The sequence below is a fragment of the Xiphophorus maculatus genome, chromosome 4, assembly GCF_002775205.1.
Source record: "Xiphophorus maculatus strain JP 163 A chromosome 4, X_maculatus-5.0-male, whole genome shotgun sequence".
Lineage (NCBI taxonomy): Eukaryota > Metazoa > Chordata > Actinopteri > Cyprinodontiformes > Poeciliidae > Xiphophorus > Xiphophorus maculatus.
This window is the reverse complement of record NC_036446.1, coordinates 19,242,861-19,261,384: the sequence shown is the minus strand read 5'-3', so window position 1 is coordinate 19,261,384 and position 18,524 is coordinate 19,242,861. Positions and strand designations below refer to the sequence as shown.

Genomic DNA, 18,524 nt, shown 5'->3' with positions numbered 1-18,524 from the left:
GCATACTATCACATCGACTGAAGGAAGAGAAAATGGAGTGGGAAGAGGTGAAAGGGATTGAGTGGGTGGTAGTGGGAGAAAAAGATGGAGAAAGAGGCAGAGGGAGAGTAGGAGTGAGTGGCACATGGCTTTCAGGCTAAAAAAAGATGAGCAGCACGCAACCAAAACCCGAATCTGGATTAGCTAGATAAGGAAGAGGAGGGGGTCAGGGGAAGGCTAGAGGGGGAAAATGTAGGTTTCCTCTGCACCAAAAATGGTGCAGATGCACATGCTCACTTTCATGCTCATAAATGTCCTCTAAAATATTGAATACTGAATGAGTGTGTGGGTAGGAGCGAGCGTGAGGATGGGAAGAAGGAAGATGCGAAAGAAAGAGGGTGAGATGTAGATAGGAGAGGGTGAGATTCTTTAGGATGGACAGAAAGCCGCTCTAGTGTGACACAATGGGGAGGGATGGGATAATTAGAGACGGCAGCAACAGAAGAGCGAACAGTGTGACAAATGCCGGAGAGAATCTTGATCTGAGCAGTGTGAAACTCTGACCCAGGCACAAAAGAGACAGACTGGAGCAGATGGATGGATGGCAGTGAGCAGAGGAGGTAGAGATTTGGGACAGCTCTGCGCACACACAGTCATGCCAAACCAACATAACTTCAACGTTTTCTGCAGAGATTCTTAGTGGCCTGTCTGCCCAGCACTCGACAACATGCCAGGCCATTTTCAGCCTCCCTTTACTGTCTCGAGCAGAAATTAGAGTCATAACGTTCTGTTATAACAATAAGCCAGGCTGGTTGCATTACTGGGAAACAACTTCTCTTGATAAAAATGTGTTTTGAGATGCATCAATCAACCAGAGATCAGAATTGGGTGGTTTTCTCTGATTGGTGATCATTAGGTTAGATGCTGAAAAACCAGAAGTTGGTTTTCCTCTTTCAACAGCCTAGACGATTTACTTTGACACATCAATGATATATATATATATATAACAACAACTTTGGGACATGCTTTGGTGCATGAATGGGGATAATCTTGTAATCCTTTCATTTTCTGTTGGAATTAAAGTTTTAAGAATTAGAAAGTAGAAATTGGCAGATCAGAGTTATGAATCAGCCTGGAAAACTGTGATCAGTTCTTATGTGGTTATATTAAAATATGCAGTCAAGCCTTATTTATTTGATTGTTTCCAGACATTGTAAACTACTCCATAAGCTTTTTAGTGGGTTATGAAGAAAGACCAAATTTTGAGCCGTTTTCAAAATGTAAGTTTGAATAGATTGGAAAACAGGAAGTATTCAAGAGATTCTATTCTGTTTGTTTGCTTAATAACTTGAAAGAGTTGCCTGTTTGTGAGGTATTAAAGGAACATGCATAAATTGCATCCACAACACCCACCAGCGCAGGCACGTTCTCAAACTGTGGGGAAGCCGTGTATGGTCATGAACAGGATGGCTCTCTTCACGTGATACTTGACTCACAGTGGTTGTACTTAAGCCAATGGCTAAGTTAAGGACATTGTCTGTCTCCTTTGACTGTTTAGCACTAAGTTCTATTAGCATTAGCCCTGCGTTTCTGTTTCATATGCAGTTGTTTGAACTGACACAGAAATGCACTTGGTCATTAATTTCAAGTCGCAACTTGTTCCACACAGTTTTTGCAAATTACTAATTACGATCTGTAAATATTTCACGTGCAGTTATTTCAGTGTTGTACAAAGTAAACACTGCATACATACAATGAGAGAAGTGTGGAACTGGTTAAAGTAAAGTTTTACCTATGGTCTATTGACATGAGATTCATGCCATATATCCCATGATTTCATGCAGAGAAATCGAAACAACTTTGCCCCAAATTGTGTAATAAAGTGGAATGACTAAGCACTAAAACATAAATAAAATTAAACACAATAAAACTAATAAAAATATCTAAAATCTGTCTGTATTTAGAAACCGTATCGGACTCATTCAGCCTAATTTGGACCAGTTTTATTTTAACCGATGGCCTGGGAAAAGGTTTCTCATTAACAACCTAACAAGAAACATGACAATACATGTGAAAGAGCTCTCTTCACCCCTCTCAACTTTATTGTTGCCAAAACCCCCAGTAATGGAAAATTATGACGTTTGACACAGATTGCCCCAAACTACCAAGAGTGTTGTTTAGAGGTGGGAATGTCATGGTAAGTGGGGCGTCTTTTCAGCAGGTGGTACTGGGATACTTCCCATTATTGAAGGAAGGATGAATTAAGAAGTTTACAGAGACATTGTTAGGGAAAAAAAAGCTTGAAGATAAAACAAGGGTGGATTTTTTAACATGATGAGCCAAAATCTCAAAAAAAAAAAAAAGTCCTATTAATGGAATGAATTGATGTCGGAATGTTGGAATGAAAGCAGACCCCAGATACTTTTAGGTTAGCAGACATTTTGTGTGGAAGATGGATGAAAACCATGCCTCAGCTATGCCTGAAACTAGAACTACAAACACTAGGCATCTTACAGCTGTCATTGCCAAGGAGTTTCAAGTCAATTTAATAATTTTGAAAGAAGTGTACAATATTTGCTTCAGTTTTCATTTACACAAAACCTCAGGAAATAAGCAGGGTTTATGGACTAAGCATGCTATTTTTTTATTTGCTTTTTAAAAATTTTTAAATTTAATTTAATTTTTTAATTTTTTTTATTTTTGCAAAAGCTACTAAAGAACTTACACTTTAGTTTTTGACACTTATAAGTACTTTTTTCATTTAGAATGGGTTATTAGCCCTCTGCTATGACCAAATTTGCATGTTTGGATTTAAGATTGTCACCACCAAAAACCAAAGGAAATGACAACACACTCTGTTTAGCTATAACTCAGTTTAAAACAAACTCCAGAACCACATTCTTACTGTTAACTGGACTCTTAACATTAGTTTAAGACACAGGTGTATGGTGACCCAAATTTTTATGGCATTGAAATGTCAAAATGTCTGTGATTGAACTATCATTTTGCAGCATTTACTCACATTTAAGATTTTTTGTTGTTTTTTTTTATATTTAGTTTTAAGAGGTACATAAAAACATTCATAAGTACACACATTTCAAAATATATAAGTAATAGGTGTTACTTTCATGTTATTACAGAAATTAGAGTGCAATGCTTGGTAATGAGCATAATCTTAATCAACAAGCATATGTCTTGAGATTAGAAGATTATAAAACTCTTCTGTTTATTTGATCTTCCACATCCTTAAAAGTACAGACTTGTGTGCCTCTGTTGTGATAGTGGATTTGTATTTGTCATCTGTTTGTTTGTTTTCAAACCAGTTTCTAAGACCTGCTTGTCTGGAAATGCTTGATGGACAGCTTGGGTGTTTACTTGCCGTGCATATTGAGGTGATAGATGAGCAGGTTACACAGGTAGGGAATGTGGTAAAAATAATGAGGCTGCGAGCAGCAGTCTGTGTGCCACAGCTTGTTCTTGATGCTGCTGTTGCTGCAGCAGGCTCTCTGTGAGATGGAGGAGTGGGAAACGAAAACACCAGCTGGTAGTGATACCAGATCAACCTACTTTGAACAAAACAAGGAATGGAAACCAGTGCTGGCTCCTGGTTTTAGATCCCGATCTAGTGTCATTGGCTCTCTCGGCACTGTGGTTTATTGCTCTATTTACCATGTCTGTGTAGATATTTGAGCATTGAGATCCGGGGAGTTCTCAATGCAATGCTTTGCAGCAATGAGAACTACATATTTGCTGTTTACATCAAGCAGCTGAGAGATGTATAGACGTTGTTTAAATAGAAATTTGATTATTTTTTTGCTTGATGTTTAAATACAAGCACCATTTCAAACAGCCTAGATAAGCCACAGCATACCTTGTCATTGTTTATCTCCATCAGGGACAAAGCCATCGGGAAATACTGGGAGCCCTGGCATTGTTGTTACTTCATTGTTATGTAGTCACGTGGGGATCAGCCTGGCACACAGGAGCACACTGTGTTTGGGGCACAAAACATTTGCTCACATGCAGCAATATATCCTAGCCTTTTCAAAAACACATATGTCATTTGGTTGCAGACGGAGACACTCAGGATGGGAGTTTTAGTTTGGATGACTCATGCCGAATGCATATCATAGCGGAGTCAAGAGCAGCAGTTTAGCATGGAAGTGTTTGCTTGCTTTGTAGAGCTGCCGTAGAGGGTCAGGTTCTATACATTTAGATTTGGGTTTTATGCAGACAGAACGATGTGTCCTGTGCTTTAGGCATAAGAACAGGGTTTATTCACTGCTTGAGAAGGAAGGTTCTCAATACAAAGTGAAACTTCAACTCATTATTAATATTGGGAAGCTTCTCCCCGACTCCCACTACATCAATAATGAATTGGTTTTTAATTTTCACTGAACAGTACCAAAGAGACTCATGGAGCGAATCTTCAGTTGTTTGTGCAGAGAGTATGTATCACATATTGGAGTACAGGATCTCTGCTGACATATATTATCTTTCACATTTAGTAGAGGGCGCGCCATGTTCAGTTGAAGGAGAGCCAGACTTGGAAGCGTGTTTGGCCATTTTCAGTTCAGTTTTATTGATCAGTATCATCTTTAGAAAGATTCAAGTGTTGGGTGCTATTTTTGAAATAATCGATGCATTTTGTTCTCCATCACAATCTTTCAACTGTAAGGTCAGGTTATTCTTCATATTGTTCTTTCTGTGTCTGCACACAAAATATGTTATAATGCATTTTGGATCAATGGGACATAGAGCAATCATAAAGCAAACAAAATGTACATTGACATTCAATAATTTAATTAGTCTGATTTTTATTTTGTAAAAATACACATTCAATGGTATTTACTTGGATTGTTGCGTTAGAGAAGCTTCTTTTTAAAAGCAAATTCAGGCTTGCAGTTTCCCTTATCTCTTCTTCTATCTTAGCTGTCATTCTTGAACCACTGACCAGACACAATTAGATAACTTGATGAGATTTAAAGTTCTTGGCTAATCTACTCTAATCTAACTCTGGTGCTGAGTTACCACCTTTAAGTTGCAAGGAGAGTGGTAGACTCAATGGCCACTTCACTGGTCAAAGTTTATTTAATGAACTATGAACACCATGCCTCTCTGTAATGCTAATTAGGGTATGACGGTGAAGAAAACAAGCTACAGATAATTAATAGAAGGTGCTGTGTAAGTGTGTATGAATTATTGTAGGGTAAAGACATGTAAAAGCACAATGTTAAACCAGTAATTTTGCAATACTTTGCAAAATTATTCCTACCTTTTGAACTTTGCAACAGTTTGTCATATTAGGACCACAAACTTCAGTGTGTTTCTGTATGATTTTATATCATGGACCAAAATAAAATATAACTATAACGGTAAAATGAATGTAAAAGTACTCATAGCTTTACTTATTTTCTGCACAAAAATCTAAAAAGTGTGGCATTCATTTGTGATTAGTTCCGTATTCTGTGATGCCCCTTTATAAAATCTAGTGCTACCAAATCACTTAATTGGTACATGGCATCCCCCTGCGTATAATTTAATCTCAGGATAAATCCAGCTCTTTTGTGAGAACATTAGTGAGAAAACGGCATCATGAAGAATAAGGGACACATCAGACTGTTCACGTCTAAAGTTATAGAGGGGCTTAAGCATTGTTGGGTCATGAAACAATATCTAAAGCTTTAAAAATCTCTGAGTATCATTCAGCCATCAAAAACTATAAAAGTTGCAAACCTACCAAGATTTTTTTTTATCCTAATAGACAGACTGGGGAAGGAGGACTTTCATAGTGAAAGAAAGAGACTTGTAGTAACCTTGGAGGAGCTGCACAGATCCACAGGACAGGAGGGAGAACCTGTTGACAGGACAACTGTTAGTAGTGCACTGTAAAAATGTATAATTTTTAAGAAAGTGCATTATAGTATTAGGTGAATCATGCTCCATGGGGGCTTTCTTTCAGCACCGTCCGCAAACCTGTTTCGAGTTGATGTGAAAGACGGATAAGGTTACCTTGAAAGCAGAACAATAACCCCAAGTATGAAATTACAGCTACAATGAAGTGGTTCAGGTCATATATTTATGACCTGTAAAAAGAATTTGTGTTTGGACATTGACGAGGCCATTCTGAGAACTTGTGGCAAGTTTTTACATCTTAGATTGCCTGACATTGTCTATCCAGTCTCATCTGGTTTAAGACTAGCAAAGAAGAATGAGTTAAAGTTTCAATCTTTAGATGTGCTTAGGTGGTAGAGGTGTTGCACCAAAGAACTGAATCTATTTTGCTGCAAAACATGGTTTTGCTAAAGATAGATGTGTGATAAATGCAAACCCTTACCATGCTTTTCAGAAAACAAAGAAAATCCTGAAAACAATGCATCCTATTCCTTCAACTTTATAATTATGCACTCTATTCTATAACACTTGTTCTGTCACATATACAACCTAATAAAGATACCAAAGTCTGTATCCACATGTTTTTTCCAAAATGTGGAAAAGTTTAAGTCGTATTAATACTTTTGCAATGCACTGAATTTAAGCTTGGGCTTTTGAATAGTTACTGTGAGTATGGATTATTTTTAATTAATAGTTGCTTTCCTAAATAAGGTGCACCTTTAACTTATTTTTATACCTTTTTTGTAAAAAATATCCCATATCTGCATTTCTTTTTGGTTTTCTTGTAGTTTTAGCAGAATTACTGTAATCAAACAACGATCAAAGAAAAGACAAAACAAATTGCTGTGCACTTATAAGTCATCATAATATCTAAGCATTTGACTTTTGTGAGAACAATAAGTGCATCTGCTAATGTCAACAGTAGCGGCCAAACTGCACCACTAATGGGCTGACATCCTCTTGGTTGATGGATGGGAAGGCCCCTGAGGAGGCAACAGCTATTAGTGAGGATGGAACACGAAGACATTAGTCGTCTTCTGTGAAATTAGACTCAAAGAGCCCTATAGTCATTACTGACTGCTCAAAGCTGATTGCACGATCGATTGGCTGGATTTTGTTGTTGTCACTGCAGAAATTGATGATTTATCAATGTAAGGATTATTCAGGTGCTTTATTGGCCTCTCTGAGCCACTACTTGGATGGATACATAAAAAGTTTGTCATTGACCATTACAGTATAAAGTACATAGCATAATGTAATACTGAAATCTAATTTGGAACACGCAATAAACTTGAAAAATAAACAATCGTTATTTTATCACATTATTGCTCCAAACACCTGTTTAATGTTTGCAAATGTTCTGGGATGCTTTGGGACTATTTTGTACTTTTGTAGGAAACTCTGTACTTTTGATGACCAGTTCAAATTTGGACTTGTATTTGATTTCAAGGTGTAATCAGACATTGGAGTCAATGTCCCATTTTTTGGGATAATTCAATTTGAATGACTCCTAAAGTTGAAATTATGACATTGAAGGTTGGAGGTCTTCCAACATCACCAACAACAAAATCTAATATGACAGCCATTCATATGAAATTTGGTGATGCAGTGATTGACTAATTTATGTATTTTTCCTCTGATGGTTTGCACCTTCTGAAATTGGTTCCATATATAGTATTACACGAACCAATGTTGTTTGAGTCTGAATCAATAAAATGCAGAGAAATGGTCGGCTTGTGTTGATTATAGCACACAATTAGCGTAATTGGAATAGTACATTATGTTTTAGAGTTGTAAATGGTATTTGGCACTGTAATGTTAGGCCTGGTAGATTACAAAAATAAATATTGTCTAGACAATATTTTGTAGATAAATTTTAATAAAATTTAAACAAAATCTACAGTTATCAAAACATGTCTTTGAGTGCTTGCTTCCTGTGCTTGTCAAACTTTTTATGATTCTGAGTTTTAATTTTATGTTGACTGAAAGCAAGAGCTGCTTAATAAGGCATAAATATTTCATTAGAAATTGGGATAGATTTATTTTCCTAATGTTTTGCTAGCTTCCATAAGTTGCATATTTTTTTGTGTTTTTAAAAGGACAAAATATTTTTGAATGCCACAATACATTAACCTGGTAAGAGAATTTTGTCTAATTGAGTGTGGAACAAATCTCTAGTCATATTTTACAGTAATCTAATAATCACTGCTAGAAATCCACTTGTGATAATACTGGTGTAGGGTAATTCTGCGCAGTGACAATTCAGTGATTTGACAACAGAAAACCATTGTAAGTGAAAGTAACAGATATTAACACAAACTGCAAGTCCCTGCATATCTACTCCTTTTATTATTAATAGACGTGTGGAGAAAATCTGATTTTCACACTCAGTCTTTTGTGCTGCAAGCACTCTTACTAGAACTTTTGTTGTATTGAGTAACTATTGCTTTTCTTCTTTGCTCATGGAGAGTTTGAAGGGTTGTGATATACTCGAGTTGTGAAAACAGTTGCAGATATGATTTGAGACAAGAGCTAGTTGGATGAAAAGTGCATCCTCTTTTGATTCTATTGCCTTGTGCATCAGATTATAACAAACATAACCTGATCTGATCCAGGTTCTAAAAATACTTAAATTTGACCTTGTTTTACAAATCACATGACAAAATACAATGGAGAAGCTGTGACTCTAGCTGCTTCCATAGGATTTAAGAGTAAAAGCAAAAGCCAGGTGCTGCTGATTAAATGTGCCTAATTAAATGATCGGCACGTCTGACCAGCTCTGACTGGTATCTTGGGCAGATTACTGGTCTCAGAAATTAAGATCTGTGGTGGCACGACTGCAAGTTTAAATTGACCATGAGGTGTGAAAATTGAAAATCGAAAGAAAGAATGATCTGAAAGAAACGCCTGCAACGAATCTACAGTGGGTGGCCCAGTCAAGGTTCAAACCTCATCCTAAAAGTGCTGTACATGGTCTAATACCTACAAACCTCAATGAGTGAACAACATTATTTAAATGTTGTTCACTCGTTGAACAAGATTCAATAAGAGAATAACATGGAGGTTGGCCAAATGAAAGTTCCTCCACAGTTCTGTGAGAGACTGATTAAGCCAAACAGGAAAAAAATAACTTAGATTTTTTTTTTTTCTGTATTGACTTTCATGGAAATGTTTGTTTCTTTTTCAACTGACTGCATATGGATCTTTGATTGTGTATATCTATACTCTGACAATTAATTTAGCTATATTTCAATATACTAACTTGTATTCCTTTTAAGTAAAGTACATAAACTACTGTATGAACTGGGTGTCTTCATGTTGTTAAATAGTTCCCAATGGAAAGTGTGCAGATGTGCACTAGAAAAAGAATGGATCATAAATCCTGAATTCTCCTCTGATTAATAATTATGTCAATTTGTTTTTTCACTGTTGAGGTCTCTGCTGGAAGTAAGAAAAAATGTTTCAACAATCTGCCCAGAGGAGAGTGCTGATTAATGTGTCTCTGATTTCTTGTGGACTTTTTATTTTAAAAGTGGACTCTCACAGTGTAATTGACCTGATTGTTTTGGCCTAAAAGACATTTGGAGAAGTTTATCTGTTAACTTTTCTTTTTTTTCCCCATTTCTTTCTTACCTTATTCTTCCAATTGTCCTCATTGACTCATTGATGTTACTTCACCCAAATTGAGTTTTTAGGAGAGGATGTGTTTTTTTTTTTTTTTTTTTTTTTCTACTGGAAGAGTGTAAATTTGAGAAGATTGGGGATTTTTTTCTTTTCCTTTTTTGTTTTTTTGGCTTTAGACTTTTAGGTTGTTTTCACACCTGATAGTCTGGTAGACTCAGTCCATCTGGGAACCAAAATTACATTTGTTACATTTTTAGCTGATGCAGTTCTCTTTCGCAGCACCATTTGGTTTTTCAAACCAAATCTTTGAAAAACCTGTTCCCCCCTCACCTGTTGTGGTGCTGCAACAAGAACCACTGAAGGAAACTACACAAAAACCTCTGAAGAAGACATGAAGGCAACTTATTCTTTTGTAAAATGTAAACATAATGGAGTGGCATCAAATTTTAGCGGTTGTAGGATTTCTCTTATGTCTTTGGTAAAACACCAGGAGCCGTTTTTATTTACCCAGAATGTCTTGAGCTATCCCCTTTCTGCTTTTGGAGCTGTCTGCATCCACATATGCACTTGAACTGCGCCAGAGTTCACTTTACCTGAACCGAGACCCAGGTTTGTAAGTGGAACAGAATTAGCTTTTTTGTGGTGCTGTCAGAGTTCAATTGTGCATTCTCACCTCCTCAAACAAACCAGACTTCCTAGGTGAATGAAGTAGAGTTCAATAAAAGTGAACTAAACAGGGCTGGTGAAATCGCCCTTAATTGCCTTAATTTGAATAAAAACAATCAGTTTTATACAGCATACAATAAAACAAGTAGTATGGCTCATATTATTGTTTACTCTATTGTCAAGCAGAAATGGCAAATGTCCGTGTTCATTTTTTTTCCAGCTTCAGTTGGATGATGAGATGTCGAGCAGGTTCTGGTTTTGATTAAAATTATTCACAACAAAACTAGGTCCATCAGTAACTGCTTCCTGTTGGCAGCCCAAAAAGGAGGAAAGTGTTACAACATCCTGTTATGTGAAAAAAGTTCCTGTTATTTCTTTTTACAGTAGACATTAATATCCATAACACATATGGGGCCATGAAGTGACTCATTTCCAGTTTAATGCGTCACAGTAGTCAGAGCAGTTAATCTGACTGAGTAAAATCTATATCCTTGTTAGTGGAAAAAAATTCTTTACATTCAGTGTTACTCATCAAATTACATCTTTCTCATTGAACATGTGAAACGTCATTCTCTTTCTAGAGAAATCATTCTGTTCTTTCTGCTTTTACTTTTTAATAGCTGTGTTTTATAGTGTATTGCCTCAGCCTGTTTCAGTGCAGTTGTCTGAAGCTATTGGCAGTAAAGTTTATTACCTCATCAAATGTGTTAATGTATTTGTTCAGATGCCTGTGTATCTATTAAAAAGGTGGGGGGAAATGAATTCAGCATGGCAATGTCAGTATGGCATTTGAATACATTAAATTAGAAACAAGCGTAAAACACAGGTACACCTCAATGAATCAGACTAATATAAATAAGCAATTGTATTTAACTCAGTTCAAAAGTGGTGCATATTATTAAGACTACACATAGTGCTTTATTTCAAGGCTATATTTAGTTAATTTTGATGATCGTGACTCACACAGCTAATGATCCAACCCTACCTTAATTTGATCAGAGTATTAGAATATTACATGAGATTAATAAACAGATTTTTGTGACAGAGATATTATGTTGGCCTACTCACTCCTGACATAACAGTGATTCAGTAGACAGTTCCACAAGAACTCCACAAGAAGGGTAGGCTGCAAAAGGCAATTGTTTGCAAAGATTGTTGTTCAGAGTTATTAATCAAAGTGATTGAAAGAAAAACTGAAATAACTGCTGCCTTGAAAGGATTGTGCTGCTTTGCCCATTCAAGAATTTGGAGGATATTCACAAGGTATTGACTTTGGCAAGACTCAGTTCTTCAAGAGCCACCACATGCAGACTTATCTTGGACATAGGCTACAACTTTTACTTCCTAGTTTTAAGTAACTCCTTTACCAGAAGTTACATCTGTCGTTTCTTACTTGGATTGAGGAGAAAATTAGTGGAATTGGAATACTCAATATTGCTTTTAATCAAGACCTCAGACTCTGGAAGAAGAGTAAGTATAAAAGTTGCTTGAGGTCCATCATGATATTTCCTCAGACAATGATGATTTTAAGAGCCATGTTATGTGTTGGTCTACTGTATCCAGTCTGGGCTATGAGAGACCATGAGATCAGGTCAAGCAAGTTAGTTGGCTTGACCTAAATTCCAAAGCCGCTCTATGAAAATGGCATTGTTTCATGCTCAACAATGCAGATCAGTTATAAGTTACTACTGGGAGTGTCTGAACACCTCAACGGAGCGACAGGCTGATCACCTTCATACCATACCACATTGATGATGTAATCCATACAAAAGGAGCTCTGATCATGTATTGAGCATAGACGGTGCGTAAACAATTTTCAGTAGGTTGACATTCAATATATCCTTTTAGAAATTGGTACTTCTTGTTTTTAACAAATCAATCTCTCTTGAAGGTCACTCAAACCAAAATGTTTAAATTGTGAAATGTTTCCAAATGTTCTAAAAAAGTTTGGTGTCAAAACAGGAACTGGAGGTGGTTTTTCATTCTTTTATTTCCTCTTGTCTACTCTGGACACTTCTCAGATGTGTCAACGACAAAGCTCAAACACTTTCAGTTGGTGCACAACTCTGCAGAAAAAGTCTGAACATGAACCGACAGTGGAGCCACATCACTCCTGTTTTTAATGTTTGCACTGGTTACCTATTCATTTTAAAATTAATTTTTAACATTCAGGGTGCTGCATGTTTAAGCTCCCTTCTACTATTACTAGATGGTAAATGTAACACACTCCAAGTTGAGCCTTCGGGTCCTCAAACTAAAATCTACTCCTCGTTATTCTAAAGACCAGATATAAAACTAAAGGGGCTCACTCTTTCCAGATTGTTGCAACTCGAGTGCAGAACAAGCCTCCATTATTTTACTTTTCCTTATTTGCAGACTATTGGCATTGGCCATGCTTTTCTTAAAAATCTTTCTAGTATTTAAAAAAAAATTATCTGTAGGATTTCATTGTTTTTATTATGTTTTCATTTTTTATATTTCCTGTCTCAGGCACTTTGTGATTATTCTGTCAAAAGTGCATAAAGAAATCCCTTGCTATTTACATAATTTACATAAATGAATTTAGAGCTTTCATTAGAGGGAAGCCATCCTTTTTCTATTAATAGAAATAAATTCTCAAAATATTTAATTCTGTGTATAGTGTTCTATGTATATAAATGTTAAACATTTTTGGTTAAATTGCCTAAAATCAATAGTTTTTTTTTTTTGGTTTGGTCATTATTTATTTAAAAATAATCTTTAAAGAGTTTGATAACTCAGGTTCCTCAGATATGAAGAACATTCAAGCCTCACCAACAAGTAAAATTGTGTTATAACTTATGTGTAGTTACTACTTTGCTACTTTGTTATCTCTTAATTTTAGGGCATGCCAATTAGTACTCATCTTTTGCAAGTTAAATTATGATGCATTGTTTTCAGCATGTATTTTGTCCTATGAACCAAACATTCTTTTGTGCTTCTGACAAATAAGGGATTTTATTGTAACCATTCACAAGGTCTTCAGTTTGTTGAAACTGAAGACCTTCAGTTTGCTTTGATTACTAAAACAATGGACTGTGACTCTTTTTACCTTTTTTGTGTTGTTGACAAATTCTGGTGTATTGTGTCTCCTGAGGTGATCACCAATGACACCACAGTAGTAAATGATCATTTGTTTGGCAATAGAGAACAGGAATAAAGGCTTTGAACACATGCTAGATCTCCTAGATGGCAGAAAAATGAATGTGGTCATCAATCTAGAAGTTTTGTCAAGAAATGGAGGCATATTGGCACTTAAAATACTAGAGCTCTATTTTCCTGTCTATCCCATCCCAAATAATTAGAATATAATCTGTGCTAGGATCCATAAACAGCCACATTTGAAGAAAATATTCAAATTTGTTTTAGCTAGACATAAACAAAGGACAGAAGTGTTGCCTTGCCCTTGCCAAGCCTCTGGACTGTGAATTTGGTTCATCTTTAAAGTACTATGGACCAGGGGATTCGGGAATGTGTTAGCTGACAACAAGATGCCCAGTTTTCTGATTGTTTGTAACAGAATGGATGAAAGATTCTTGAAATCTTTTTCTCTCCCAAGCTATCGAACAACAAATGTCAGAGTTTTCTGTAATATTCTACACAACGTTACTGAGAGCTGTATGTACAAAGAAATTGACCCACAAATGAAGTTATGGATGAAATACAAGGAATAACCATTTATCACACTTACTGAAATACAGCTCTGGGAAAAATAAGAGACCACTGCACTGAACCATTGAAAACCTCATGGTTATTCTACCAAATATTGATTTCTGAACTCTTCCTGAGTTAAAACATTAGTATTGTTGTTTCTAAATGAATATGTACTTGTTGTGCATCTTACTTGTTATTTTGACCATTTCTCTTTTTCTGCAAATTAATACTACATTTTTGCTTGGAATTTTGGAGACATATTGTCAGTAGTTTGTAGAATAAAAGAACAATATTTATTTTACTCAAACATATACCTATAAAGAATAAAATAAGAGAAACCGATCATTTTAAGTGGTCTTGTAATTTTTTCCAGAGCTGTATAATAAACACATGTTTGAAAGCTTCATGTTTGTTTTCTGAAACTAACCAAGAGTTGTCTTGGTTGTAGGTTTTCAAATTTGATTATTTTAAAAACAGAAAGTATGTTATTTCAGAAATGGTCCTGTTAATGACAGTCAGTTTGTTAACAGTCTAGAAAAAAATCCAACCATAGAACTATTGCCTGGCAACATTTAAAGTGTTCAATCAGTTTGAAAAGGCTGTAATTCAAATAAAGGAAACAACTGACCAACGCCGGTTGTCTAAACATGGTCTGTTTAGTTTTTAGCGGGGATTTGACATTTGGTCATTAAAAACGTATATTAGGTTGACCAGTATTTCAGTTTAACTGATGAGCTTCATAGCAGTTAAAACTGAGGAAGAGGGTAAGAGTTTCAACATCGCTGCAGTTTATAGAAGAGCCTTTAACAAGTTGTCACATAGTCATATTTCATCTCTTGTTCATTTTACTCAACCACTGAGGGGAAAAAAAGCATGCTTAGTTGCCAGACAGCTAAAGGAAAGCAGCGCATGTCTGAAACATGTCAGTTTACATGTTACTTTAAATGTATTTTTAACCTGCTGGAAACAACAGTAATCTGCCTTTTTAAAGATGGCGTGAAATTAAAGCAGCTTTTCCACCTAACAAGTGTATCATTTATTAAATCTTATGTTTTCTTTCATTTTTTTTTACCTAACCTGTTGCACCCTTTCAAAGTGTCATTATTTTCTAAATGTCATCTCCCTCACCTCTGCTTCTCAGTGTAGAGTTTTTTGGATATTATTTATCTTAATAAAAAATGGATACCTAACACGTTGATAATGTTGACTTCTACAATTTTACTTTATTAGATCTAAATATTCTCTGACAGCATATGCTAAAGGTTTATAACAGTTTTGCACGTTTATCACTGCTTTTAGCTCGTTGACTATGCAGGCTGGGAGAAAATGTTTAATAGGAAATAATGTGATATTGAACATTTTGGATGCAAGATTAGAGTTAAAAATTGATCTAATATGAATTTTGAGACACTGACGAAACTTCTTGTTTCCTTTCCATAACAGGGCAGTGATGCCTGGGATGGTGATGTTTAGGCGGCGCTGGTCAGTTGGCAGTGATGACCTAGTGTTGCCCGCCCTCTTCCTTTTTTTGCTGCACTGCATCTGGTGAGTCAGTGTTTCAACAGTTGTTTGGATCTCCACTCCACTCCACAGAATGTTGTATCTGGTTATCGGACCTACCAGTAAATCTCTGCAGAAAGACAAAGTTCTCTCTTCTCTTTCCAACCCAGGTTGGTGGTTCTGTCCGTGGTTCTCTTCGGCCTTCGGTACGGCTCAGACCTGTCGTGTTCTGTCACTCTGGTGGACCATGGCCGAGGATACTTGGGCATCCTTGTCAGCTGCCTTATATGTGAGAGCGCCATCATGTGGTTGAGTATGAGGGGCAGCATTTTGTACACACAGCCCAGGGAAGCTGTGCAGTATGTGATTTACATCAGACTAGGTAAGAGACTATTGCTCACAATTAGTTTTGGTTCTGAATGGTATATGATTGGATTAACATGAATCCTCTGTTTTTTGTTGTTGTTGTTGTTTTTTAGCCATTCTACTAGTTGAGCTAGTGTATGCTGTAGTAGGCATTGCCTGGCTCGTCCAGTATTACCAGCCGTGCTCTGATGTCACTGCAAAAAACTTGGCTTTGGGTATGTGGAAAAAATTATTTAATATAAGAAATGAGAGCAAAATATTTAATTCCCAAACTTTTTATGTTGGCATTAAAATGTCCTTCTGACATTCTTTGCAGGAATCGTTGCGTGTAACTGGCTGGTGATACTCAGTGTTTGCATTACCCTCATGTGCACCTTCGATCCAACGGGTCGGACTTTTGTCAAACTCAAAGCAACCCGTCGGCGTCAGCGGAACCTAACCACATACACTCTCAGGTTCAAACAGGCTCCCTAAATTCTTCTCTCTCATTTAGTATGACGAATCTACAACAGAAATCTTTGTGTTCTTCTTGTTGTTAGACACAGACTAGAAGAAGGCCAGGCCAGCAGCTGGAGCAGAAGACTGAAGTTCTTCATGTGCTGCACAAGAGCCCAGGATACACAATCGGTGAGTCGCAACAATTCCTGAACCTCTTCGCTATTTGTTGTAAAGTCAATTTAAGAGAACAAAAGTGAAACGTTATTCTCTAAATGAATAAAAAGTTGGACTTAAATCCCAGTGACACTTAATAAATTGTTTGGTCACAACAAAATGTCTTCAGTGTGTGGAAATCCGGCAAATGCTCTAATGTGAATAACATGTAATAGTTTATAATGGCTCCAATATATATGTGCGATATGTGCAATCTCAGAGACAAGCTGTCTCTAGGAGATGTTAGAAATCATCAACTTAGCACTGGGTCCTTTTAATTTTATCTAGAGGTTAACATAGTTGCATTTGGGAGTGAACCCCAGCCACGTTTTTCTTTGGTTTTTATTTACCGTGAAGCTACTGAGGCAAGATGCTGAGTTAAGTGGCCCCTATGTCTCTCTAATCAATAACTTTTTACATTTCTTTGAACGAGACTTTCTCCCAAGGATGTTGTTGGTTACAACAATGCGAACTAAGTTAAATTAATTAGTTTTACATTGTCCACTTGACCAATGATGGCTAATCTACACCACACAAGATATTTGAGATGTTACATATTGATCCAAGCTGCACATTATAAAGAAAACAGGAAATTGCAACATTATTGTTGAATAAGATAGTATTGATTGTAATCAAATTTAATTCTCCTCACTTTTTTTTCTGTTCCATCTTTATTACTCTTCTTAAGAGTTAGCATCTTGGTCACCAAAATCTATATAAATTGTGGGCTTTAAAGGCCCCTTCCACTAGTCAAATCTATTTTTTGTATAGAGAGTTTTGAAGTATGGCCCCAGAAATACTACAGCCTACTTAACGTTGCAACAATTGTTTCTAATTATAATATTGCATACATTGATGCTACTGTGATCAAAGTATTATGCTGCTTCAGTACTGATTTTTTTCAAACGTTTCATTTGTATTGTCCCCTTATCTTGATATCTGTTGCTTTCATGACCAGGATGCATATTCAGAAGTGGCCGGCCTTTTTGCAGAATTCTTCAGAGACCTGGACATTGTGCCCAGTGATATTATTGCCGGACTGGTTCTTCTCCGCCAGACACAGAGGTCAAAAAGATCCAATATCCTGGGCCAGGTATAACTCTTTCTGATTTCCATTAATGTTTTATTTTTTTTATAGAACTAAGTAAATAAATACAAATTTAAACGTAACTTTTGCTTTTCTTTTTGGTCTACAGGCCAACAATGACATTATAGCATTCTTGTCAGGGATACCAGTTACTCGTAGTACTAGGTATCTGGACCTCAAGAACTCTGTGAGTTTCTTTTCCTGATTTTTGCTCATGTTCTGGTCTTGTTACATTTACAAGTAGAAATGTTTACAAAGATAACATTTCTACTTGATGTAATTGAAAGACATATTCTGTTTCTCCTGTTGCACTCACTCTGATGCAAATTTTGTGCGTTTGCTCCTCCTAGATGGAGATGCATATGTACAAGGAGGTGTGTTATTATATGCTCTTTGCCCTGGCTGCGTACGGTTGGCCCATGTACCTGATGAGGAAGCCTGGCTGTGGGCTGTGCCGCCTCGCCAGCTCCTGTCCGTAAGTACTCAAACACACACCCACACATTTATATCTATTTGGTTTCTGTGTCTCTTGAGCCTCTTCAGCCCAGATCAAATTTCGCATGCGTCAACACTTGCCAAGTGGTAATCCACCGAGACAATACCACTCCAGTTAGACCCACTCACTGACCCAAGCAGTGTTGAATTTATCACATGCTCGTACCCAGATTTCCTGCGCTGGGATGCTAATTATATCCCTGTTATCTTACTTGCTGTTGCTGCATTTCTATTCTGTCCACTTCATCTGCAGTCTGCGGAACAATTTAACACCGGTCTGTTTTGTCGCCCCTGTTACCGTTCTCTTTGTGTCCAGCTGCACATCGGTGTCTGGCTCACGGTTGTCTCAGTCCGTCACAGTGGAGGAGGACAACTGTTGCGGTTGCAATGTCCTTGCCATACGGAGACATTTCCTTGATAGGGATCTCAAGCAGGTTCACATTGTCTACACATCCTGCCACGATGCTGTGAGTAATTCAGCAACTAGACCATAAGTAGCCAGAAGTGTTGTAAGATTTATTTCCTTGTCTGAATGAGGGATGGATGCTGTACAGGGGTTCCACAATATCAGCCAAATGTTTTATTTAAA

The 18,524-nt window shown here is 36.8% G+C and overlaps 1 protein-coding gene across 2 annotated transcripts in view; it reads left to right on the top strand.

Annotated features, from left to right (window-relative positions):
* The window catches only part of dagla (diacylglycerol lipase alpha), a 41,556-nt gene that overhangs the window by 6,548 nt on the left and 16,484 nt on the right, over positions 1–18,524 (top strand). For both annotated transcript variants that reach the window (XM_014471226.2, XM_023332267.1), the window contains exons 2-10: positions 15,280–15,381; positions 15,507–15,718; positions 15,816–15,917; positions 16,019–16,157; positions 16,242–16,329; positions 17,312–17,446; positions 17,550–17,627; positions 17,791–17,915; positions 18,252–18,402. In XM_014471226.2, coding sequence (XP_014326712.1) covers positions 15,287–15,381; positions 15,507–15,718; positions 15,816–15,917; positions 16,019–16,157; positions 16,242–16,329; positions 17,312–17,446; positions 17,550–17,627; positions 17,791–17,915; positions 18,252–18,402 — 1,125 coding nt within the window. In that variant the 5' untranslated portion in view covers positions 15,280–15,286. The remainder of the gene's footprint in view (positions 1–15,279; positions 15,382–15,506; positions 15,719–15,815; positions 15,918–16,018; positions 16,158–16,241; positions 16,330–17,311; positions 17,447–17,549; positions 17,628–17,790; positions 17,916–18,251; positions 18,403–18,524) is intronic.